The sequence below is a fragment of the Gasterosteus aculeatus genome, chromosome 10 (genome assembly GCF_964276395.1).
Source record: "Gasterosteus aculeatus chromosome 10, fGasAcu3.hap1.1, whole genome shotgun sequence".
In the NCBI taxonomy this organism is placed as follows: Eukaryota; Metazoa; Chordata; class Actinopteri; order Perciformes; family Gasterosteidae; genus Gasterosteus; species Gasterosteus aculeatus.
In genome coordinates, this window is record NC_135697.1 from 6,833,069 (window position 1) to 6,858,513 (window position 25,445).

The 25,445-nt window shown below is 42.8% G+C and overlaps 3 protein-coding genes across 4 annotated transcripts; all 3 read right to left on the reverse strand.

The window, feature by feature from the left end:
* Window positions 1-1,207: 1,207 nt before the first annotated feature.
* rprd2a (regulation of nuclear pre-mRNA domain containing 2a) lies at window positions 1,208-13,755 on the reverse strand. Of its 2 annotated transcripts, XR_005713227.2 has the most exons (12): window positions 13,228-13,755; window positions 10,586-10,715; window positions 10,200-10,351; window positions 9,854-9,906; window positions 9,577-9,703; window positions 9,287-9,462; window positions 8,052-8,394; window positions 6,679-6,897; window positions 6,267-6,431; window positions 4,206-6,152; window positions 1,499-1,634; window positions 1,208-1,373 (listed from the first exon to the last, which is right to left on the reverse strand). XR_005713227.2 is itself a non-coding variant. In XM_040188416.2 (10 exons), exons 1-10 carry the CDS (start codon window positions 13,400-13,402, stop codon window positions 4,495-4,497), a joined length of 3,198 nt encoding a protein of 1,065 aa, XP_040044350.2. In that variant the 5' UTR covers window positions 13,403-13,731; the 3' UTR covers window positions 3,600-4,494. The 2 variants fall into 2 exon arrangements, 1 of the variants encoding a protein (XP_040044350.2); XM_040188416.2 differs by lacking the exons at window positions 1,208-1,373; window positions 1,499-1,634 and having other exon boundaries at window positions 3,600-6,152; window positions 13,228-13,731.
* Window positions 13,756-13,913: 158 nt separating this feature from the next.
* Window positions 13,914-18,146, reverse strand: ciarta (circadian associated repressor of transcription a). The gene is made up of 6 exons (XM_040189103.2): window positions 17,897-18,146; window positions 16,908-17,258; window positions 16,744-16,819; window positions 16,560-16,638; window positions 16,300-16,453; window positions 13,914-15,944 (listed from the first exon to the last, which is right to left on the reverse strand). The coding sequence occupies exons 2-6, from the start codon at window positions 17,256-17,258 to the stop codon at window positions 15,621-15,623; spliced, it is 984 nt and encodes a 327-aa protein (XP_040045037.2). The 5' UTR covers window positions 17,897-18,146; the 3' UTR covers window positions 13,914-15,620.
* Window positions 18,147-21,222: 3,076 nt separating this feature from the next.
* mrps21 (mitochondrial ribosomal protein S21) lies at window positions 21,223-22,927 on the reverse strand. Its single transcript, XM_040189335.2, has 2 exons — window positions 22,759-22,927; window positions 21,223-22,021 (listed from the first exon to the last, which is right to left on the reverse strand). Exons 1-2 carry the CDS (start codon window positions 22,839-22,841, stop codon window positions 21,841-21,843), a joined length of 264 nt encoding a protein of 87 aa, XP_040045269.1. The 5' UTR covers window positions 22,842-22,927; the 3' UTR covers window positions 21,223-21,840.
* Window positions 22,928-25,445: the final 2,518 nt, after the last annotated feature.

Consider the following 25,445-nt stretch of genomic DNA (forward strand, 5'->3'; position numbering starts at 1 on the left):
GTGGAGCTCGCCGTGGTTCTGAAATGGGTCCACTCCACTCATGACACAATATCACGGCTTTACACTATTCACTCTCTGAATAAAAAAAAACATTATTTCATTGAGGGTGCTCGTGAATGTACGGACCAGAATCACACACACGCCCTCTGTGAAATCTCGACAGCATGTAAACAATGAGCCCACATGACACGCAGGCGGCTGCACACACCCGATCCTCGCACACGGCGACACCTCAAAGGAGTCACGAGCTGCTCGTGCTCGGCTCCAGCAACGTTGCAGCGTTCATTAAAAAAAAAAAAAATCCTGAATGTATTTATTTCCAGCAGCATGACGCGTCCTCGGCTTGTCTCTCATTCTGAGACTGCCATCTGCCAGGATCACTAAATCCTATCTGCCTCCCGCCCTCCGACCGCGATATAAGCCTGCAGCAATCCATCGGACTTTAACCCCACATTTAAATCAATGATCGACGAAACTGCGAGTCTAAAACATATGTGCGTCTCTTTCACAATAGTTGTCGTTTTTTTTTAGTTTTTTTTACAGAGTTCATGTGACCAACAACGACATCTGGTGACGAGCTGCAACACAGTTGATGCCAGCGGTCGTGTTTGTTGCTTTATGGATGTATGTGACGATGCCAAAGATATCTGGGAACTTCAGAGTTGTTGTGATTCAAACCGTTGAATCTTCATTAGTGAGAAGAATTTTACTGTTGCTGCTTATATGAACTACTCCTTCTGTGGCTTTCATTAAACCAAATCATCTGTTAAAAGAGACACACTGGAACAAATCTCATCTCTTTTTCTGTATTGCCATTAAAAAAAGAGTGGAATGTTTGACTGGACACTTTTCTTCCACCACGAGAAAACCATGTTGGAAATTCTTTCTATAAGTAACAGATGTTCAATAAATGTAAAGTAAAATAAAGGGTGTATAATGGATTAGTATAAAGTATAGCATGAAATGGAAATACTAAAGTCCAGTACTTGAGATTCCACAAGTTGCTTTATTTGAATGAAAAATTTCTTGGATCAGTAAAGTACTCCACAAACAGCCTGGCCGAGGTCATTAAGGACCTACTTTCTTCTGAAGCGTCAATGTGTATTTTCCCTTCTCAAGAAGGGTGACATTAAGGAGATGAAGGGTTCTGACAGGACATACATACATCTTGCTGTGAGATATTGAAAACAAATGAACACACAAACTCTTTATTTCACAACAACCTTCATTTAATGGACATCAAATGGGTGAATCCCATGGTTTGGTGAAGGCATTGCAAGACAATGAGTGAGAGAATACGTTTTTAAGAACTAATAATACGCAATGTATACTCACACGGGCCTGTGTGTCCACCCCCTCTGCTCCTTTTTCTTCTAAACACACAAGCATGGAAAGAAAGAAACAACTCAACTCGTTATTTTCCCAAACCGTGGCACCGACTGTTTGGATTTCCTGCTGCTGGCAATTCTCTTCTGATGTATTAAAGTGGAGGGCTTACGTGTCAGACCACGAAGAGCCATCACTGGGAGGGAGAGCCGTGCAGGATGCAGAGCGGAGAGTCTCCTCAGCATCGACCCCCCCAACACCTCCATGTGGAAAAGGTTACCATCACATCAAAGTGAGGCTCTCCATCCCTGCGGATAACGACAGGAGGGAGGAAGAGATGGAACAGGAATCACGTTAGAATGTACATATTCAAGGGAAGAGAATATCTGAAGAGACAACACATTATTTCTGAAGCAACATACAGGGACACACACAGACACACACACACATATGAATTGTCATGGCTAATTTCCGTGTTTTTAGCATCATAATTATCACCAACAATCTAAGTATATCGTGTGTGTGTGTGTATATATATATATATATATACACTATATATATATATATATATTATATATATAATTATGTAATTACAAAGTAGGCGATGTGGAGTTTCGCCTCAGCTCGCGGCGCCGTTTGTCATCACGCGTCATCGATCCGATCACCTCGTAATAACAACTTCCGCTAAATAATGCCGCGCTACTTGTTTACGTATAAAACGTTGAAATATAAATCGAGACTTGAACGGTGGTTGCTGGTTAAAATCCACACCGTAACTGTAATGATTAGTCTTGATTAAATCTCAGACGAATTCGCCGATCGGTTAGAAACGTATTGAAGCAATTAGAGCGAAAGTGCGAATGTAAAACATTCATTCTTGCGTGTTGTTTGTTTCTTCACAAACCAAATTCAGATCAATTGACTTTTGCGGTATAAGATACATTTAATCTACCTGGGACATGTTTCACTTCATATAGACGAAGTCAATGAATCTATTTTTTTAATTTTTAGAGCATAAAATCCCGAATTCAAAAAGATGAATATGCAACAAGGTAATTAAGTGTTCACGTCCAAGCATCTAATTAAAATGTGATCTTTTTTTGATGCAAATGAATTAATCAAGCAGAACACTTAATAGTTGTTTCGTAATTGCCTAATCAATCTTGCTGATAATTACTTTGAAATGCAAGTTGGCTCCCACACTGAATGGCTTTGTGGAGTCAGTGCGGATTGAAGTTGAGAGCTCGACAGTCCTCCTCCTCCACTAAAGAGGCAGGAAGCCTTCGACAGCCACATCGAATGCAACATCGATTCCCCCCAAAGGAAACGGCGACGCTTCAACGGCAAACGTCTGCATCACAGTGAAAGGGAATGATTTTAAAGGTCGGGCCAAATGGAGAGCTTCAGTGGATCAAGTTCACAGCAGACAGTAAAGCCCTCCTGAGGATACGGGTCGCTGGGTGTTAAGTGCTTGGGCAAAAAGATGATTTATGATGAAGAATGAATAGATCACTTCAAAACTCTGCAGACTAACATGAGAAACGTTTTAACGATGAAATTATTGGCAAATAAGTTAAACAGATTTCACCGAAAACCATAGAATGCAAATCCTCCAAATTAAAACCTATTCAATTTGATTAAATTGCACTAGAAATGAAAATCTAAACAAAGACAATATTAGGACTGCAACATGTGTCCTCTTTAAGTGACAGCAAAATAACCTACAACGACTTTCGGGGTCACTTCAGCTAAGTGTGGTCTGAGAAAGCCAATTGTAAATGAACAATTAAACCAACAGATGTGCGGGGGATCGTTCAGTTACGTAATGGTCTAGTTTTAAAGCCTTATTTAAAACACGGACCATATAAATAGAGCAGGTTATTTAATGTGATCTGCGACAACCTCAACTTTTCGTCGCAAACGGTGGCACTTAAACGTAGACCACTGAATTTAGCGAACTATTTAAATACAGTAAATTACTGTTGAGTTTCTATTCTTTGAGTGATTACTTGGACCTTCCTCAGATAATGTTGCACGGTCACAGAAACCTATTTTAGACCCAATAGGAAACAGACACTGTGGATCAAACTCTCCCTTTGCTTTTTAAAAAACATTTTTGCACGGTTTGTATCAAAATAGTGAATCGCTATTTCCTCACAGACGAAATGCATTAAAACGCTCAAATGCAACGTCAAGAGGGTGACTCACTCTTTCCGGGCAGCGGTGCAACAGTCTAAGGATAAAAGGGCGGGGAGGTGGAAGAAACAACACAGTTTTTCAAACTCAGATTTTTATTAGTCAGTACAAGTAAAACGAAACTGAAGACGAGTTTCTTCATCCCCTTCTTCTGCGTCGGTGTTGGAGGCAGAGAAAAAGAACTCTCGCACCTCTCTCCCTTTTGAGTGCCGCTCTCCTTCGAGGAACTTAACGAGACGTAAAAATATCGCCGCAGGGATCAAACGCACCGGTTGAGAAAGCATCGCTTCACAAATAAAATGACATTCGGAGTTGGAACAATGAAATGTACGTTTTTCCTGAATATGCTCACGAGTACTGTAGAAGAAAACCTCATTCAAAGTCAAATCAAAGTGATTCAAATTGACGTTTTTACCAAACGATACTGGGGAAACTGCTGAAATGAAGAGAAGCAGTCAAAACTGCTCACTGAAAAACTAAATAACAGCGGAAATTGCACCAGCTTCATTCTTTTTCGCAGTAATAACCATCGCAGTTTCATCTTCTGTGACTAGTTGACGTAATCACATGCACACGCATACCATGCACACTCTGGCGCTCCAATTACACATATAACGTGATGCTTCCTACTGGGCCGAATAACACAAAGTGAATTATATGTATATATTTATATATATATCCACCTCTTATTTTCTTTAATCTTCTCTTCGGTCTTCACCCTTCAGCGCAGCAGCCTTCTCAGAGCCTCGAATTCCTTCTCCATCTCTTGGTGTTGTCTCTTGCCCCCCACCTCCCCCCCACCAGCCTCTCAGACGCCGCTGCATGGACTCTTCTTCTGTGTAAGTCTGTCTGCAGGCGCCCACCTCGGCATCCGCGCAGGGATCCAGCCGGAGTGACGAGCAGGTTACTCAACAGTCTAAAAAGCCCCGCCCCTTAGTGACAGCCACAACGGTTTGTCCACTACATGTCCAGTCAGTACCGCGGGGGTGGAAAGGGTCTTTTTGGGGGGAACATTGAACCAGGAATTCCCCCTCCTCGTGGACCCGGTCGTTTGCCTCTTAGCCTCGGATTGGGGCCGTGGAAGCGGGGAAACGGCGGGCGCGGGGGCCCTCTGGGGTGAGGGTGGTGCGCCAGCAGGGGGAGCCGATGTGGAGGCCGGAGGCCCGGGTGACTCATTTCAAAATGCGGCGGCGGTCTCCTTGGAGCGTAGTGCGGAGGAGGGGGGCTGTGCCGCTGGTAGTCAGGGGGGTAGTAGGGGTCCTCTGAGGGTGACCGAGGGGGAGTGAGGCGCCTGGGGAAGTGGTGCGGTGGGCTGCCTGCTCCGTAATATGCATCCTCTGGGTGGTGGTGATACGTGTCCTCTTGAAAGAAACCGCCATCGTGGTAGCCGAGCTCGTCGTGGTAGCCGAGCTCGTCTGGGCGCGGGGGGAAATCTTCGTGGTGGGGAGGGTGCGGTCGGTCGCGATCGTACAGCGAATCGTCGGGAGGATATATGGATTTGTGCTGATGGTCGTGGACCACCATCCCACTGATGATGCTGTCGCCCGGCACCGGGTGCTGTTGCGTAGGCGGCATCATCATCATACCGCTGGTCGCGGGGAGAGGCGCATCAAAGACACGCGGGGGCGGAGGGAACTTTGGGACAGGCGGGAGGGTGCCTCGGAAGAAATCCGGGGTATTGATGGCGCCGTGCTGGGGGGCGAACTTTTCTCTTAACTCTTGAATTCCCTGAAAATTCTCCGCTTGGTACGGATGGAGTCCTGGCCTGTTGTTTTCTCCGGCCCCTCCGGGCGCCGTCACGTTGTAGCCCCTCGGCTGTTGAGAGCTCCCCTCCGGGTTTGTGTCGCCATACCAACCCCTCTGGCCCACCCTTTGAAAGTCCTCCAGAGTCTGAGTGCTACTGCCGCTGCCCGGGGCTCTTTCTGCCACCGGCCCTCCCGTTTGGCCAGAAAGCTGCTGGTAATGGCCGAGGGGCGCGGTAGTGCCGTGCTCTGACATCTTGTGTTCGCCGTACTGGTACGGCTGGTAGACCTGCCCGTTCTGGCGCTCAGCGCTGGGCTGTTGGGGATTGCCGCGGCTCTGCTGGCTGCTGTTGTGGTATGCGACAGGAGCCGCTTTAAGAGTTTCTCCAACCGATGGCTGATTAGTGTTGGAAGGGAACGGGCCCGGCGCATGCTTGTCCATTATCTCATCTTGAGTCGGGGTGCCTCCGCCCTCATCCCGCACCGGAGTCCCGCCCCGGGTGTCCGCTCCGGTCAATGGGCTGAGGTTATCTGCCCCCGCCGCTGGAATCGCAGAAAGGCCTATGCCGAATGCACTGAAAGCCGGGTTGCCCTGTAGAAAGCTGTGGATTTTGGACTCCAAACTCTTAGAAGACAGGGACGGTTCTGCCTCTGTGGTCAGATCCATCTCTCTGTGCAGAGCCCGGACCAGGGCCGAGGCTGGGTTGGAAGTCTGGGAGGGGGCTTGAGAACTCTGTGCAGAAGGCCCAGGTACAGCGGAGGAGAGAAACGGGCTCTGCGGGGGTACTGCTGGCGCGGATGCGGACGAGGGGGACGGCGGAATCTTTCCTGTTCTAGAGGACTCTGAGGAGGTGTTGGCAGCGGGGCTTTTCAGAACAGAAGGGATGCCTAAGTGAAGAAAAGGAGGACGCAGAAATGTATTTTAAGCAACCCTGCCACTTTCAATGTATGCTATAAAACACATGACACAAGACTGAGTTAAAATAGACTCCTTATTCTCACCCTGGACTTTGGAGAGAGCGCCGATGAGGTCTGCAGGACACACGTCCACCTTTGAGAGGAGATTAACCAGTGAACTGGCATCCTGGGGGGCCACAGGCACCACAGGTGGAGTCTTCAACAAGGAGGCAGCAGCAGCAGCTGCAGGAGGACTCTCCACTACTGGTCCTGTGGGACAAAGACAAAAAAGCAAGGTTTTGTAAGCAAGAGAAGCCCTTCACGATTTGGGCAAAATTGGGGGCTGGTCGTTGGGGGACCACTGCTGTTGCAGATATTTAAAAGGTTAATTAGCAAAGTTTGTTCATTGAAGGCGTAAAGAAACTCCTCCCAAGCTCTAAGATTTCGGGGGCGGGGGTTCTTTAAAAAAAATAAACGTATATTTTATTGTAATGTTTTAACAACCACCGGCACTCACCTGTGTTCTTCATGACCGAGTTTAAACTGTTGAGGATGGAGCCGATTTTACCCAGGTCGACATTTTCCACGGCTGCAGGAGGCGCTACGGGTGCCGCTAGATGAGCCGCTGCGGGGACAGAGGGGGCGACCTGCCGGACGGGCTGCTCTCTTGCCACCGGTGTCTCAGTTTTCAACGTGGGCGCCTTTGGGTCGGAGCGGGATTCACTCTGCTCCTCAACTGAGGACACAAATAGGGCAGTAAGAGGTTATTAGACGTGCACTCCGTGAAACACAATTTATTTTGTCATTGTTTTTCTACAAGCCCAGATAATTTATGAGACCAGGCGAGGAAACGTGTACGCTGGTAAATGAATAGAGAGGGATATGCTGCCAAAAACAATGACACAGTCTGGGTTACTGTGAAAAACTAAATTGCATCCATCAATCTAAAAAATATAATTAAAAAAAAAACACATTACAATACAAAACTTCTTAACATCCTGACAGCATAATGAACAACAATGTTCTACTGGCCGTAAGCTGTTATGTGTAATGTTTAAATAATGTGCAGCTTCAAAAACTACTCCCATTATCAATTAATCAGCAAATTTTATTCAAGTAATCAATTAACTGTTTTTCTCGATAAAATGAGAAAAACAAAAACGGTCCAGTTTCAGCTCAATAATTTTAACAGGATGGAGTAGAGCACTCAAAGACAAAATAGTAAATCCTTAATAAATACAAAATAATACGAGTTGAAGGTGGTTATTAACAAAGATCATATTAGGTAAGCAGCAGGTGTACTAGCCAATGAGACAATTACCTGTTCAATAAGGCCTAAAATGACCGGTAGGTAAAAATGTATGTGATTTTAATTAGACGGCTCTGCGGGGGGGGGGGGGGGGGTCCACGCCCAATTGGCTGCAACACACACACACTGGAGGAAATACTGGAGGAATACACACGAAAGCCTCGTTATCTGTGGGATTTTCTTCATGATTCACTTTCAGTCGGGCAAAAAAAAAACTATTTTTAGTCGGGCTTCTCGTTTTCATTATTTTATGCACATAATAACACCGCCTCAGACATTCTGCAATTATAAATATTGCCCTTAAAAGGCGTTCACTGTGCAGTTTGTCATTAAAGGGACAGTTCAACCTCCAAAATGTATATTTTCCTTCTCTTACCTGGGGTGCTATTAAGTGTGATTGCCTAGTATTATATTTGAGGTATCAACCTTAAAAATGTCCACATATATGTGGACTACGTGACACGTAGTGTGTGGTTCTGAAAAATAAATTTGGAAAACCCCCAGAAATCTCCATCAAGTTGCTGGGGATAATCTAAACCCCAATATTGTGAGCGGTCCCTAATCAGCAGCCCCCTCCTCACCTATAATGCCAGCGGCGTCGATTTCTTCCTCGGAGAGCTCCATGTCTTCCACTTCCCGGTTGTCGTTCTGCCCGAGCGCCGCCGAGGGTTTGGGGGAACCTCCCGGCGAGGACAGAGGGCTCGGCGCCGGCGGCTCCGCCTCGTCATCCATAGCGCAGCCGTCGAGTTCGGAATCGGGGTGGGCCAATTCCAGGCCCCGAAAGGGGGACTCGGAGCCGGTGGGGGACGGCGCGTCTGCGGAGGGCGAGGGGATGGGGGACTCGTCCAGGTCCGGCAGGTTGGCCTTCAAGGTGTCCAGCTTGCGCTTCAGATGGGACACCCGGTTGGCGAAGGTCTGGTAGGCCTTCGGGGGGGAACGGTCACGGAGTGTAAGTAACGACAACTAAACGTGAACCAAAACACGGCCGGCCAACAACTTTACTGGCCACCATACCACCCAGAACATCAGCAACTGTTTTTTTCATTTTCAATTTTGTGTTCTATTTCTTTCTTGTCGGACTGTCATGTCACAGTTAATAAGTCTGAACTTTTGCACCCACGGTGTTTTTACTGTATGTACATCACGCAGTAGCCGACCACTTTAGCATCTTTCTTGAACACTGCATGGACACTATGGCGTTACCTTTGTACCTCAATTACTGAGAACAGGGAAATATATTTTGCAAGCACACAAATTAGTCTTTGAAATTTCAGCAAAAACAAATCTATTCCGTCCACCAACACGTCACGCTGCAGACCGAAGGCAGTAATTAGTAGTTTATTACAGACTTCTGATTGTAACCGGACAGCATGGCGCTTTGTTGGACCACGTGAGTCCGGTGCCTGGAAATCTAAAAATCTTTTCCTCATCTTATAGAAGTGTGGCGACAATATTAGAATCAGTGTTTCCCCATGTGTTATAACAAGGGGGCGCCCTGAAGTTGTAAACATAGGGGGAACAGGGAGAATGAACCTTCTTCAATTCTTCAACCTGACTGGTTGATTTAGTGAGACATCCGAGCGCCGGGCTTTGATGGAGGCGGGGCTAAAGGCCCGTGGGCCCACGGACGCTGACGATAGAAGGAAGATCCGGGCAATTTAAACTTAATTATATTCTCCGGTCTCACTTTGTTTTCTGCGTCCTGCTACTGAGCAGCCCTCGTGGAAATGAGCAGTGCGGCGCCTCTCAAGCTGTATTATTCCCGATTACATTGACGTGGCAGGTTGAATAATACGACAAATACAAACAAACTCACATTGGCAACAATCTTGACCTCCTTGTACTGCATCTCGTAGAAGATATCTGCATTCTTCAGGGCCTCCATGACAGGGGGCCCCGTTAAGATCTGTTTGTCAAAGAACTTAACAAACTCCTGCAGTTGCGCACTTCCTTCCTCAAAGTCCTTGGAGAATTTCTTTCCGCCGGCCTTATCTGCAAGATTAAGGGATGCGAGGATGAGTTTTCCGCGAGGAAAGAAAAACGGACGCGACTGATCTCGAAAACAAGACCCATCGCCGCGTTGGAGCAGAGACAACGATCGGGCACCTTTCAGTCTCTTGAGGGCATCAGAGCTGCAGATGTCGATCCTCATGGCCGCCAGCTGCTTTTCTCTCATGTCCACCTCCTGGACAGACTTCTTGTACTTGGACAGTTCCTCGACTAGTGCTTGGGGCTGAAGCAGAGGGAGCAGTCAAACCAACGCAATATCAGATTAAAGTGGAAGGGGGGGTAGGGGGGTTAAACTAACTAACTTCATTTGTAAATCAACAACATTGCACCTCAGTTAGGGATTTGTTCGCTAACACTTTAAAGTCTTTCTTACCACAAACTCAGCAACAATCTTGGAGTGTAGATCTGCTTTAGAGTCAACTGGAGCTTCGGAGAATAATGAGAATAGTAATTAGAGACTACGTTGAACAGAAAAAAGGATGAGCAGCCCCACACAGGTGTGTAACTTTAGTACTTTGATAACAAGATACAATTAAATAAAATGCTGAACACGGTAAACTTAAGGTTAGATATGAATAATGTGTAGTATCTAATTGAACAACAACATATTGTGCCTAAACAAAAGAAAACAATGCATGTTAAGAAGAAGTTATAAAAAAAATTTAATTGAGGTGTTAAGAAAAATGTCAAATGAAAAAAGTAAAGGCAAAGAGACTCACTTTTTTGCTCTGCGGGCGTCTCTGGAGGGGACTCCTCCTTGACTAAGCTCGTCCTGAGCTCAGTAATAAGCGTCCCTGAATACACACCCCTTTCCTCCCAGATGGTCAGTATCCTCTCCACCGATTTAATCACTTTGGGGTCACCTTCATTGCTGGAGAACGGAACGACAGAAGAGGGAGGATGAGCCAAAGGATTTATATTGTGTTGTTATAATGACATTTGGGTTTTATGTGTGGGGCAATTCACTGAATGAACATAAGGACACATGGAAGTGAGAAGCGAGGGGAAAGAAAGTATATCAGCGTGTATTATCGTGTACTACGACTGCCTCACACGAGGAGCTAATAAGGACGGTAACCTCTGACGAGCTCTATAAACCACTCACTTGACCAGCAGGAAGGCTTCGGGGAGCATCTCGGCGAACGCCGTCCGGTACACAATAGCGTTTTTCCTTTTACAGTTCTGGATGACATCGTTGGCGACGTAGAAAAGGTTGAGTCTGTGTGAGGTATCCGCTGTTAGAGGAGAGAGACAGCAGTGTTGATTTAACTGGTAGGACAGGAAGCAATAAAACCAGTAAAGAAGCCAATATCTTTCACCAGTTTTGATACATTATACATATCGCAATGTCGAAATTTAATAAACTACTAAACCAAAAGTCAAAATGAGAAGCATTTATCGAATTACCAGCAGCCCAAACTGAAAAATATTATCATTTGTTAACTGTTAAATGAAAATGTTTTTTTGTAAATGACCATTAATAAACAAATGACAATAAAATTAAGTAATCAATCTGACAGATGATGGTTGACAACAACCGTTTGTGAATTATTGAAGCGGGGAATGTTAAACTGTCAATCAATGAAACTAATGGCAAATTAGTGGCAAATAAAGAGCAAATTGTGTCATGACATCAGACTATGCACCACGTTTCACTTTCTATGTTTCTTATGTGGACTACAAAGAGCTTTCAAGTGAGGGAGTGAAATAACAACTACTAATATAATTTCTGGTTCTGGTGCAAACGCCAAACCAATACTGTACTTTACTGACTACAGCTTTCCCCACAAAAACGTATCTTTAATTCAGAGAGAATCAAACTCAACTGCACAATGCTGATAATCTCATCAAACAATGCGTGAAAAAAAACACATCGTTTCAGTGAGTTAAAGTACGGCGGAATAATATCCAGCCAAACATGTGCTAAATGACTCAATTAATAGATAGCGATTAGTGCACTATGAAGCAAAACATTGCAAAAAAGATCTGGTTTAAAACGCATTTCATCACGGTGCAAAATGAGCCTTTTAAATATGAACTGAGTCCATTGGTTGAAACGTCACATCTTCAAAATACATTTGGGAAACTCACAGCAAATAGATAAACACTAAAAGTTTAAATCCCAGCAAACTGTTTCTATTGACTTACTAAATCCTCTGGGTGATTAAAAGCACCAACTTCAGGTTTTGCAACTTTTTCCACAGGAAAACCAGACAAACCAAACTCTACAAATCTGTGTTCCGAACAGCATAGTAAAATATATTTTCTCCACCACAAACATACATTACAATATAAATTACAATACATATTCATGTTAAATATGTATTAAAAACGTATTGAGTGTTGTGTTCATCGGCCTGGATGGCCGTCATTTATTTTTGAGCAGGGGTTTCCAGAGGACAACGGGAGTTTGGTAAAAAAATTTAACAAAAATGAAACAAAGCAAGGTCTGTTTGAAAAAATGAAAACAGACCTTGCTTTGTTTTATTTTACACATTCTGTGTGCCGTTTGTAAATGTACAAATACACTTTGGTCACAATACAAAGGATCCTTTTTACTATCTGATCGAAGAGCCGATCCTCGGATTGCAGGAGGACGGCGCTCCCCCCTCAACCACAGGCGCCCTCAATCTCTACTTACTGCTACATGTACACAAATACAAGACCATATTTCATGTTTGAGTTAAAGACTTGACTCGGTTGTGACTATTTAATAATTCCGTTATTTACAAACATAGTTTGTATAGCCAAATGCTTAATATTTGTTTATGAATGAGAGAATAGACACAATTCACAGTGATGTAACAAGGCGAATTAAAAGACATCTCCAAACTGCAAATGACAAGTCCAAACATGGACTTTCAGCGACCAGTGACACTTGTCTTAGGCTTGTCTCTCGCCCACAGTAGGAAGCATGTTGCACAAAGACAGCAACAACCGGGATGCAGAAAGAAAAGAGGCGATGGCTGCTTCATTAGGCCTCAACAGACACCACTGGTGAACTCCATACAAGATACATAGAAATATTTTTTATTCTCTTTAAACATATGTGGGATCTTTATAAACCCTCAGGAAAATTCTGTCTTTTCTTCGTCTTAAAATATTCATTGCAGCAGTTTTCTTTTATTTTAACAATTTTCTTGACTGTGTCTGTAATCTGTAAATTGAAACTGGACTTATGCTGCTTCACCACAAACATTGAAAAATCCTTCCTTTACATTCGTAAAATATTAAAGATATTTGTTCTATTCTATAAATATTATTACTTTGCAACTGTCATAGAAAAATACCAGTATTGCTAACCTTTTACAGTTAAAATGATAATATAAATTATTTGTCCAGCACTATTTAATGGCCTATCTTTGCATCATCCACCACTACCTCTGCTACTATCCTGTACATTAATCTGTGTTCTTATGTTATCAACCGATGTTATGGTTAGTTCTATTGGCAAATAGTTGATCACTAGATATATACAACGTTTTTACAGATGCCATCAGAAGTCACAGCAAACAAAAATGCATACTTTTGAAACTTCCATACTGAACAGCACTTGACAGCAGCTAAGGACCCAACAGGCAAACCCCCTCAACGAATACTTAATTCACATTATATAAGCTAGATAAGTTTGTACCGGCTTCAAATTATTATCACTATTATTGACGGCAAGTGCGCTGCCATCGTGGCCCCCAGAACGAGATCATCAGCACCTGTCAATCAAACAATAACGTTAGTCGGGCTACTCACATTTCTTCAAACACTTCATCCAGTGTCGCACAATCAGGCTGTGGTACTTCTTGTTTTCGATGCACCACGTCGAAAGTCCTTGAATGGAATCCATCGTGTTGGAAACACCTCGAAACTTCTTCTCTAAAGATGACTCGAAAGAGCCGCCAGAAGCGGCTGCTGCTCCAGTCGCCATGTCAGGGGGAGCTCGGGCTGCGCGCTACCATTCCAATAACCGACCGGAGTTAGCCGTGGCTAGCGCTTAGCTTAGCATGCTACCTGGACGTAGCACAGACATCGTCGCCTTGAGCGGCGCATTAGCTGCACATTTGACACTCGCGCGATCTTAAAGAGTCCGTATGCGGTTACCAATCACTTTATGCGCTTAGAGTTCGTCCGACGGGAGGTTCGGTACCGCAACCAGTGGTTTGTGTGACCGAACATGTCGTGCTAAAACGTAGCGCCTAACGACATCCTGGACGTGTTTACTCGCGCTAGTAAGGCAACGAAGGACACTTCCGCAAACACGATACGAACATGGCGCCACCCAGTGCCGCGGAGGGGGCGGTTCGCTAGCGCCACCTGCTGTACGTTACTGGCAGCGAGAACTCCGAGGTCCATTTTTTTAATATAAAAATTAGACAACGTCCATAGTTTAAAGTATAAACTAACAAATTCTATTTTAATGAACCACACCACTCAATTAATATATAAAATATATGTTTATTGAATCCTCAAACATAATGACAATTGCGTTGCAAGAAACAAAAAAATAGCCTCAAACAAATAAAAATAAAAAAACATCAAAAATGGAAGACCTACAGCTTGGAAACTATTCCACAAATGAAAGATGTGTTACATAGCACAGCAAAACCTGCGCCATTTTATATTACAAAACAGTACAACTACGCGCTTTTCCTTTCGACCTAGTGACATTTTGAATGACATAACTCAGGGCCAATGCATATGACTATTACATCTACACAGTAGCACATTCGGTTTTGATGAGATATGTGTTAAAATGAAGACTAGCATTGTTAAAATAATATTATACTCTTTGGATGACTGATGGTGGAGCTTCAGGCAAGTCTACGTTTACCTTTAGGTCAAGCAAAAAGTAAGGTTGACTGGTGACAAACCACCAAGGATGAAACACCATTCAACATGAATGATAGATTTAAAATGTGCAGGTGCAAATGGCCACATTTTATAACAAAAAAGCATTGTGCTTGAGGACAAAAATAGTTGTTTATCACATCCCCAGGATATTCTGTATGACATCGAAACTAGTAAAACACTGCGGACAAAACACAAAAGCAGATCAGTGATCCTTCTTTCACAATTGTCTTGCATTTGTGCCATTTTGTGTTTATATATAATAAGATAAACTAAATTTAATCTAAATAACTAAAGACCTGTAAAGCATCGATTTGTCGATGGAATCACCATTTTGAAGTACTTTGAGCTGATCTTTAAATCACAATGTGATGTAATGTTAACAAATTATCATAAGCGCAGATACATCCATTCCATTGTACAGGGGATAAAATACATTAGGTCGGTTCTAAAATATAAAGATATAAAAATGTAGTCTTAAACAAAATATTACGTTTTCAACTCCTTCTACTCCCACTGACTATTTCATGAACTGACTGATATTAACATCTAGCGAGGAGCTCATATTTCCTCTACTGCCTCACTCATTTTTGATCGATCAGGTTGTTTCCTGTGCAGCAGTTTTCATACTTAGAAAGGAAAAAAAAACAGTGTCTGCGTAGGTCTGTAAACTACTAGTAAATAAAGAGGGAAAGGAAGTTGCATACAATATGATAATGCTGAACGGTTTTGTTTGGCACATTTTGGCAGCAGCGGCATTTGTCTTTGCTCAACCATGTTACAATCAGCTTTCTCTAAATGCCATTTTAAATCACTTTGGTTGTTTTCATCTTAAAACTGTCAGCAGTGATCCTCTGTGATGCCTCACTTTTATAAAAACAGTACATTTATTTTTATTTCCCCACAAGTGTCATGAAACTGTATACTATTATTGACAAGCTTTGTTCTATGATATGAAAAAATACAAAACGGAGCACGGGCCGCTTTGAAACATACACATAAAAAAGTATTTCTAATTTCTAAAATTGTTTTAACTTTGTAAAAGTCAACGTATACAAAAGTGATACTCTTACAGACAATGCAGTTCCTGGTATTGTAGCGCAATAACTCTGGTGTAATCAAACACAACACCGGAGAGTTGAGGATTAACAAGAGTGCCAATGCACGACTCCTCCTCCCGTTTAACATGCCTCGCAGGCATCACAGATTGGCTCTGCGTCAAACTTTATCCTTATGTAATCAAGTCCGCCTTCTGCCTTCCCTCATGCAGTGGCACCTGCGCGTGGTCTCAAGGACAGCTAAGTTGAGTAAGTCGTAGTCATGATGTCACTAGAGGACACGGAGCTGTCCTGTGTGGCCGGGCGTTCACAAGGGCCGGGCAGAGGAATCCCATTTACTCTCTTGCTACATAAATATGACGGCCTGCTTAATGTGACAGTGCTGTATGTGAACTCAGCTGGTTCCACTGCTCCTTCCTCTGGTCCTCTCTGCTTCTTTGGTGATCCTGGTAGACATGAGGAAACTGTGTCGAGTGGCATCCCATGTTTCCCGTGTTTATGGTGCTTCTGCTTGGTTGGGACCTTGCTGTGGTCGTTTTGATCTGACCAGCTCAGCTTTCTCTTCTGGAGCGGAGAAGTAAAACCAAAAAGAACAACCATAAGAAACCAGGGCTTGGAAGGAAAACTACAAATTTATAACTAGAGGTGAGGAAATAAAAATCCTGTATCAAGATTTGATCATGAGTCATTATTTTTAAACAGGATACGGGCAGCTATCATAATCATCATCTTTATATAGTTCTTCATAGTAAAAAAAATGCCATGCTCTTTTTTTTCATCTTTCACATAATATATTTCCCATGCAGGTTTGATTTAATGAAACTTTAGTATTGCTATTTTTACATCTCTGTCTCAAGTTCTAAAATGTAATAATGCAGTGTCATATGTTAACAAAGGGTACATCCAATATGACGCTCACCTTAACTGGCATGTGGAGCTGATTTTGGCACCAATGTGGTCGGAGACTGGGAGTGGTGGTATGGATTGGTATGTGTGTGGACTGGCACACCACCTGAGGGAACCATATTTTCAGCATGATCTCTATCTGCAGCAGGTTGTGGAGATATTTCTCACTGCAGGAAAAAGAAAAGGAATTAAGTGACGAGGATTAACAACAATGCTGGCTATGGACGAAGATTACAATTGGCCATTTTCTTCTACCATTTGTGATGGCCTTACCCCATTTCAGGCCTCTGTAGGACTCCAAGAATCCTCTGCAATCGGTCTATTGCAACACTTTGCTGGAAACTGGATAGACCTGCGCAAATTAAAACATACCACACAAACGTTGAGGAAACTTTAAATGCACAAAGTACGAGAAGTCAAAGCACCAAATCCTGTTTGATATTGCTCAACAACATACCTTTGTCAAATCTTCCGGTCTTTAAACCATGTAGAAGTTCCAGCAAAGGACAGATAAACCTCCGCAAATCTGCACACTGACAAATTGAGGAGGGAAAAAAAAAAATGGTATTACTACAACTGGTCTGCGATTTGGTGGACTAAAACACTGAAGCGAAGACTCACTTTCTGTGCAAAGGCCAGATCACCAGGTGTCGCTAGAGATGAGCTTAAGGTGGCAACTCCACGAGGAGAGACTGGGTCGGGGCGCTTGGCGTCGTCATGGCAACGTGCCGGCTGGTCCACCTTAGACCTTGAGGACAGCCGATCTGAACGAACCGGGAAATCCAGATACTTTCCAGGGAGTGTGACCGAATGGTCACCAGCGACGCTCTTCCTTGTGCCGCTGTCCCCTTCTCCCTCTGAGAAGACGTCCGCTTCATCCTCAGTGTGCTCACTCTCACTGAGGAGATGGCTTGAAGCGGAGCTTAGCGAGTCATAAGACGGCCATTTGGAAGCACTGCCCAATGTATTCATCTGTGGAGACAGGCAGATGATGATGATGATGTCATAAGAGAACTTCATGGCACGAGGGAGGGTTGCAGAATTGCATTAGCAGCATACTGAGCGAAATCAGTGGATGTCTTCCAATTGCACATATCATGTATAAAATGCTCATCGAAGATGATCACACAGGAAGAAAGCACTCAATGATCTGCTCCTATATGAGCAAGCAAACCGACTCGTTCAGAGGCACGTCCATGAGTTTGTTTGTGCGAACATTGAGGTCCTGAGGACAGATGTTTATGTCCGCAGTTTACCGCAAGTACGTTAATTCGTCTGACCTCAACAGCAATAACAAACCTCTGACCGGTTTCAACACGTCAGTGATGACGTTTCCCACCGTCACGACTGACGTTGCGAGCAATAAGCGCGGATCTCTCTCAACCTGCTAATTTAATTATCCATCTGACGTCATTTCTGCGAAAATATACAAACAGGCGGAACGACGTTTTGATCCTGGTCTAGTCGGAGACATGACACAAATAATATAGAAAGTTATGACCTGAAGTTAACTAACGTGACGGATAGCTTACTGTCGAAACGTGTTACTGGTCGTATTTAACGTGCCACAATGTGAAAAACAGCAAGTGGTCGCAGGGGAGCGATCTTACCTTCTTGTCGAAGCAGAACTGTTCACAAAAACGATCGAAACAATACGGCAACGTTTGAGGAACGCAAAATAAACAAACAACGGTGAGTCGTAGATAAATAATAAGGTGGATAAAATATCTCTCGGTGGTGTCGTCTGCTACCCGGTCGCCGCCCCGCTCCCTCGGTTACTTTGTCGGATTCTCAACCTGCTGCTGGACAAGTACCCTCGCAGAACAACGTACGCTACACGTGCCGGCGAGGTAGAGGGCCGCCATTGGCTGAAACGAGGTTCAACTTGTTCCCCATTGGCTGAGGGATTGGCCAATCGGCGGCATTCACGGCGCCGGTTGGCTGCTAAATGCGTGGATCCCGCCGCACGCTGCTCTGCCGCACGTGTTGGTGTCGTGGCTGGAGAGCGAGACGGGACGCACGCGGCAGATAGCATGTGCATACGATGTCGGTATTCAAATGAGGTCACATGTTGCCTTCGTTTATAGATGTAATGGCTTTTAGGGGGAAATAACAAAGCAACTCAGGTCAGCCTGCTGTGATTTGTTTCATAGAGCCAACTTCCTGTATCGTGTTTGCCTCTTTTTTTACTGCCATTGTTTTTCTTCGTTATCGTGTATGTTTGTGTTTACCTGGAGGAAAACGTGTTCCTCTATTCCTCTTAATAGACAGGATGACACAGACATGGTGTATCTGTGTGTATATAGGCTGTATTGTCAAGTACAAGGATAAAACAATGAGACGGATTACCAGTCTAATGTCACAATATATTACGATGGTCTACGTGGTCTTCTAAGGCAACCTTAGATATGGCATCTTTTTACTACAGATTCTGCTGAATAATCATACAATAGAAAAGGGGGCAAGGAAAAGCTTTTTGAAAGTAATTGACAGCTCAATTTTTAAGGAATAGTGTATACCTTCAGTCGAACAAACCGAATGGGACTTCAATTTTTCTTGCTTGCTATGTTCTTCTTGAAGTGAATCCACACATGAGGCAGATAAGATTATGAGCCGTGACATCATAGGCCCATTAGAGACAGAACGCTTGCCACTCACTCTTAGGCTGATAATACTATTGGTATATGCTGAGTGACTCATTTATTTGAGGTAATTTAAAAATAGCGTGCTGTGACGTGCAGTAGGCGCTATCAAGCTCTTGATAAGATGACAGCCAAAAGACGCATGCTTAGGATGATATAGTTAGTATAATTAGTTTAGGGAACGGGTAACGGCTGGAGGAGCAAAAGGAAAAAGGTGGTGTTAAAGCATTTGAGCAAGTAGACGTTGCTAAATTGTGGGTGTGGAGGAGTCGGTTGCAGTTTTGCTCTCAGCCAGCTGAAAAAAAACACAAGGCATGAAGCATGACTATGCCTTCGTGCAAAATGATTTGATTCAAAATGGAGCAGAGCTTACAAAGGGCCATTTTAAAGCACTATTGGATACATTAGGATATCACAAGAATAAGAAAACAAGTCCTGCACATTTCATGTCCTGGTGAATACTCTTGGTATCAGCCAACCGAGCTGCAGCCAATATGTCAAACTGCTGCACGAGGTAAAGCTGTTGGATGTGTATAGGGACGTTGTACGGTGAACTGCTAAATATTTCAAGTGGTGACATGTTTGCAGTCTTGCTCAGCCTGGAATAAGGAAGTGGCTGTGTGTCTGAGTGTGCATGCTGGGCAAGGGCCCAAAAAATATTTCACAACCCCATTGCAGCACTCTGAGCAAACAACCCACAGTATCCAGACTTAAAACCTCTCTGTGCTGATAAAAACTCACTGATGGATATAAAATGACACTAATATGAACAGACATTTTTTAATATATGTCTCGGCTAGCACAATACAGCGGGACTGAAACAAAAATGAAATTTGGGAAGCTCACATCACAAAAAATAACATTTAGAAATAAAATATTTGACAGCAGCATCCCCTTTTAGACCTTTAAACACCGGAGGCCGAATAACACGTGAATGTGAAATACTCATCTGAAAATATTTAGCATCGGTACTAATTATATCTTCAGCCACATCTATATTCAAACCTTTCAATAAAATGTTTGGATAGATCCATGCAGGCATAGGACCTTCTGCCTGGTTCCTGTTGACCCAGAGCAGCATCCGCCAGCCAAAGCTCTCATATCTAGAGCTTTTATTATAAAAGGAAATAACAAAAGGAGTGGAAATGACATGCGCTAGTTTGACATGGTTGAATGGAGGAAGTTTTCCATCTGGGTTTTGGACGAGCCTCCGGCCCAATCCCAATCTCCACCCTGAGCCCTCAGGGACTTACCTGACGTCACCCGGTAAATGGTTGGGTGTGAGTCTGTGAGGGCTTTAAATGGTGTGAATATGGATGGGACAGCACTTTGCTGCTACATGTCACGTCACCACAACAACGTCAAAAATATGGTTTGCAAGTGAGGGTATTTATTTTATACTTTTTACTCTCTGATTTGAACGTCTTTCATGCTGTTTTCTCATAAGATGAGATCATTTTAATTAATGTTTTTGATCCAAATTGCTTCAATGACAAAATTGAATATTTTATGAATAAATGAATATTGTCAGATTTTTCTGTCCAGCTTTAATCTTTATTTTAAATGTATGTGTTTTGATTCACACATGTGTGCCGTCCTATTTGTTTACCTTTTTTTATGCTTTTACTGGTTATCCCGTTTTAAACGTCACATTGCAATGACTTGTGGGTAACTTCTTTGGGATAAATCAGCATATAATGCTGACTTACGGAAAGGGTTCGTAAAGGGCTCAAAATGTCTGCCAGAGAGCCCTCAAACAATTGGACAATAGGACAGAACTAAACCTTCAGTCCTCCTGACAGTCCCACCCATTATCTGAAACCACAAGACAGGATATCAACATGACCTGGTAACCTCTGGGACAAGTGAGCCTGCTGCAAATGTTTTCCTTTCCCTGCGTGAGAGAAGCGAGAGTGCAAACATTAAAGTCCCCCGCGGTGAAAGCGAGGGGTCTGACAGACGTGCACAGGGGAGTTTGCGGGCGGCGGCACACTGTGCGGTAGTGACCTCGACCTGACTACGAGTGAGGGGGTGCAGAGCTCACACCCCGTCTACACAAAAACAACCCCCACATTGTTTTGAGTGATGAAATGAGGTCATGTCCAACTTCTTCTCACGCATTGTGAGGGAAAACTATCACTGCATGGCGTATTCTACACTAGATAGCAGTTTGTGTGTTTGAGCAGAAGTTAAACTATGACAAAACAATTTTTAAACAAAAACAATTAGATCCCACTCCCACTAATGACCATACAATTCTACAATTGTCGGGAGTGCGGACAAACATTCTCAAATTAGAGGTTAGATAATTAATTAGTTGGTTTGGCAAACAACAACAAAAGAGTTGACAAGCGTGGACATCAGTCAATCACAAGTCACAAGCCAGGGCATCGCACTCTACCAGATCAAATCGAACATTTCATCTAAGAAATATGGTTTTCAACCAGCCTACATTGATAATTCTTCTACTGGTGTAACCGTTCCTTTATTTTAACATTTTATATTTATTAATCTTCTTGTGCTTGGTCTTACTTTGCAGTATTTTCATCTTGTAATCTATTTGCTAAAGTTTTTTTTGTTTATTTTCATTTTATGTAAATCACTTTGAACTACTTCCTCGCAATTAAGTTTAATAAAACATTAAACACTATATTATTATGGAATACTTGATTTTTAGACAATGTAACACTCTATTCAGACTGTGTGGGATGGTTCAAAGTACAAAATGTTGTCAACTATTTATTAATGTTTCTATTAACACCACAAGTGAACACCTTTTATGCAAGATTTTGCAGATAAAAATGTAAAAGATGTCCAACGTTGACTCTAAATAAATTGACAAACAACAAAAGCCACTTTTCTTTGGCCCCGTCTCTACAAGTCCATCGATAAGATCCGGTCCCATCACACGTCTAGCAGCCGAGCCAGGGATCCTCCCTGTTTGTCACGGAGATGAAGGTGATTTTCCGGGCCATTTCCGAGTGGTAGATCCGCCTGCAGTTCTCAAAGTTCTTCCTCTGTCGCTCTCGGCAGGGCTTCTCGTAGTAGCGCTTGCGCTTCACTGCATCAATTACTCCGTCGTGGGTCAGGATCCTGGAGAATGCGGAGAAAAGGTGTGAACAGGTGACACTTGGGGTTGCAATCAAGTCGCCGCTCAACAGGTAATACAAGGTGACGCATTACTTTAAAAGTGGTGCAGGAGTAGGCCGATTACCATAAAGTATTTAACTATATAATGCATGTATTCCTTGAGGGAGTACATAACAGGGAGAATTAAGAGCATGTCTATGCCTCTCTGCAAGGAGACAGCTGAGAAAACAACACCTGGCACCTCTGACTATTAACCCATAAATACAACCACACATGCAGTGATGCTGTTGTTCACCTAAAGGATGTTTTAGGAAGTTCTCGAACTCTTTGAGACATTATTGTCTTTAGGGCCATGTCGTGGTGAGTGATTCCCTTGGTTCCGTTATTAAATTATCAAATACTTTGGCGTTTTGAATACACGACTTCGTGATCGGTCTGGAAGTGATAAAACACACCCAACTGCCCCAAACTGCCAGATCTAGTAGCAGTAGTGTTGACGTTATCATATCCTCTTCTGTATATTCCCAACGGAATCCATACAACCATCAAAACACCGGAATGAGCGTTTGGCCAATGTTAGCTTTTTAGCCTGCGACACCACTGCGCAGGCGCAGCTCTGCGACATTGAGCTGAAAGCTAGCGATACAATCTTACCAACATTAGCCTAAATCAGCGTATCCTCTCCGTGGGAACTGCACATTTAGTTGTACCGTTTCTATTTAAAAACGCAAGCCTCTGACCTGTTTAAAATCTTGTACGCTTCATCGACGTTGCCGTTCTGGACCATAACAGTCCGCGCGATGAAGCGAAGGTGCCTCGACATGATCGTGTCCGGTGCTGACTCAAATTACAACCGACTTGAAACAGGGGACTGCAGGAGGTTCCGGATTCAAACTCTAATTTATAAATCAACACTAGGTGACGCTTTTCTCCATTGTCATCATTTATCTAGGGAAAGGTCAGTACCAGCTGATGCAGAAAGAGACAGTTGTTTAGTTGAGTGACATACATATCATGCACTGTTTGTACACAGCATGCTTAAAAATAAAACTTAAATGTGCAGTAAATATTAGTAAATCGTCCAATGACCAAACAAAATCAGATTACAGTCAGTATTTTAGAAATTACTCAATAAGAGGTCATTACTAAAAAACTTGTAATCACGCATTAATAGATGAGGTCTGGTAGGTAAGCTAAGGGTTGCTGCTTGAGTGGCAAACCACTAATAAGCACAAGCAATGCTGTCAACTAAAGAAAAGGACTGCATACAACTATCTTGTACTTTTAACGCCATTTATCTATAGCAAATTGTAAATTGGCTTATTTGAGGAAATTGCACTTTTTTGTTTCTTGCTCTTCTGAGTTTGTACCCTATGGTTGAATGCACTTATTGTAAGTCGCTTTGGATAAAAGCGTCAGCTAAATGACATGTAATGTAATCATAGAACAAAACATCTAAAACATGCTGCATAGCATCAACATACAAATAACGTGCATCCAAAGCAGAAGTTAAGATTCACTAAGTGAAATTTGAAATTTGACATAGATAGGTTGCACCCTTTTCTGTTTGAAAAGGGTTGTTCTGGGTCCTGAAGGGTTAGATAATGCGTTACTCTTTATGCTCCAAACTACAGTCATCTCGAAAACAAATGGCAGCTCTGTTAGGATCATGTTTTTTAAAACTTTTCTAGTGCTTTCATAAAATTCAAACATCTGTGTTGATGTAAAAATCTGCACAATACAACTATTGCTTGGGTCTTGGATTACCTTTTGTCTCTACCACAGTCTGTCAGGCTTGATAACAAACTTCTATTTTAACTAAAACTACAGCAGAGGGAACAGTTCTGCCTCCTCCTTTTATTCTCACTTTACACAGCTCTTTGTTAAAGTTTTCAAATGACACTGCCTTGGTTGGTCTACTTACCCGAGGCGCTGACCTGGCCTATAAACGGGAGCTTGAATCTCAAAGTAATTGATAAATAATTTAAAATGAGCTCCACATATATCCACTGCAGCATGAAAGTGATAAGCCCAGTGTAGCGACGCGAGGGCCAATCACTGCATTCTGCCACACCAGTAAATTATTAAGGTGTAATGATTTAATATGCTTTTAATACGTATGCATGTATATGTACATGTGAATATGAAAAAACACATTTTATTCATCAAAATAAGTTGTTGTTTGTTCTATATCTCTCTTTATTCAAATATCATATTTAAATCATTTCTTCCAGCTCTAATATTTTTCAATACTTAATAAAAGTTTTTTTTTTGACTGAAAACTACATTTTCCCAGAAAGGAATCTCCTAAATGAATGAATGAATAATAATAATAATACTAAGTGAATAAACAGTGAGACAAACACCCATCTGCAGACACACCAGCAGTTATAGTTTATACAGAGAATGCTTTCAAGTGAATCACAGAATAATTAAACTACATCCGTTGTCATAGCAACAGGTACAGCAGTGTTATCCTTTCATCACAGCCTTTCTCCTCTTCTTCTCTCTTCTGAGCTGCTGTGGTCCTCTGTGTTCTCAGTCTGAGGTCAGCCAGAGGTGAATGTTGGCCTGTATGTCTAATTTGCATTCAAATGCAAATGCTATTATAGCTGCTTTCTCTGTGTAAAATACCCGATGAGGTTAATCCGCTGGCTGTAACTCTATGCGGCTTCATGGTGCCACAGGGGGGAATGCATGAGACAACCTGCGCTGATAACATCATGAATCCTTTTGTTGGGTGAATGCAACACATCATGTTTCCTGAGGCATCCCTTCTGATCCAGACCTGGTGAAATAATCTCGGCAGCCTTTGAACGCATGTGAGGGAGAAAGAGACAAACAAACAAACAAAGGAGAATCTCTAACCTTAAGGGTCTGCCAATATGTTGAATTCCACCAATGAGTTCAAGTGGAATTAGATTTACTGAGAGTTTAAAATATGAAATAAATCTCCCAGACAGAACTTGAGAGGAAATATTTAAGATTAGACTAACAATTAGACTAATAATAAAAAAAACTCATAATAGCATGTTGCCACTCTAATACTTTGTTTTCCTCATGGCATGAGAGAATGCTGATACTGATTTGGCAAAAATACAAAACGATTCTAGCTGTTTTTTTTATGTCTTTGTAACTTCGGTCCGGTGTTCTTTTATCAAATATTTTTACTTCCAGAAGATCTTTAACCTTTTTTCTTTTTATCTCAGACAGTGCTTCCCTGTGCTGTGCACGGCTGCACCTCACCTTGCACTAATTTGGTTACCTTATAAGTCCTCCCTCACCGCTCTTCACATCTTATCAAAAGGAGCAGCCTTCTTCTTGGAATTCAAGCACTTTGCATGCAAGTGAAAATTGTAAACAATAAAACAAGGGCAAAGTCTCCGGGATTTCATCCATAGGTTTCTGAGGAGCCAAAATTAAGTTG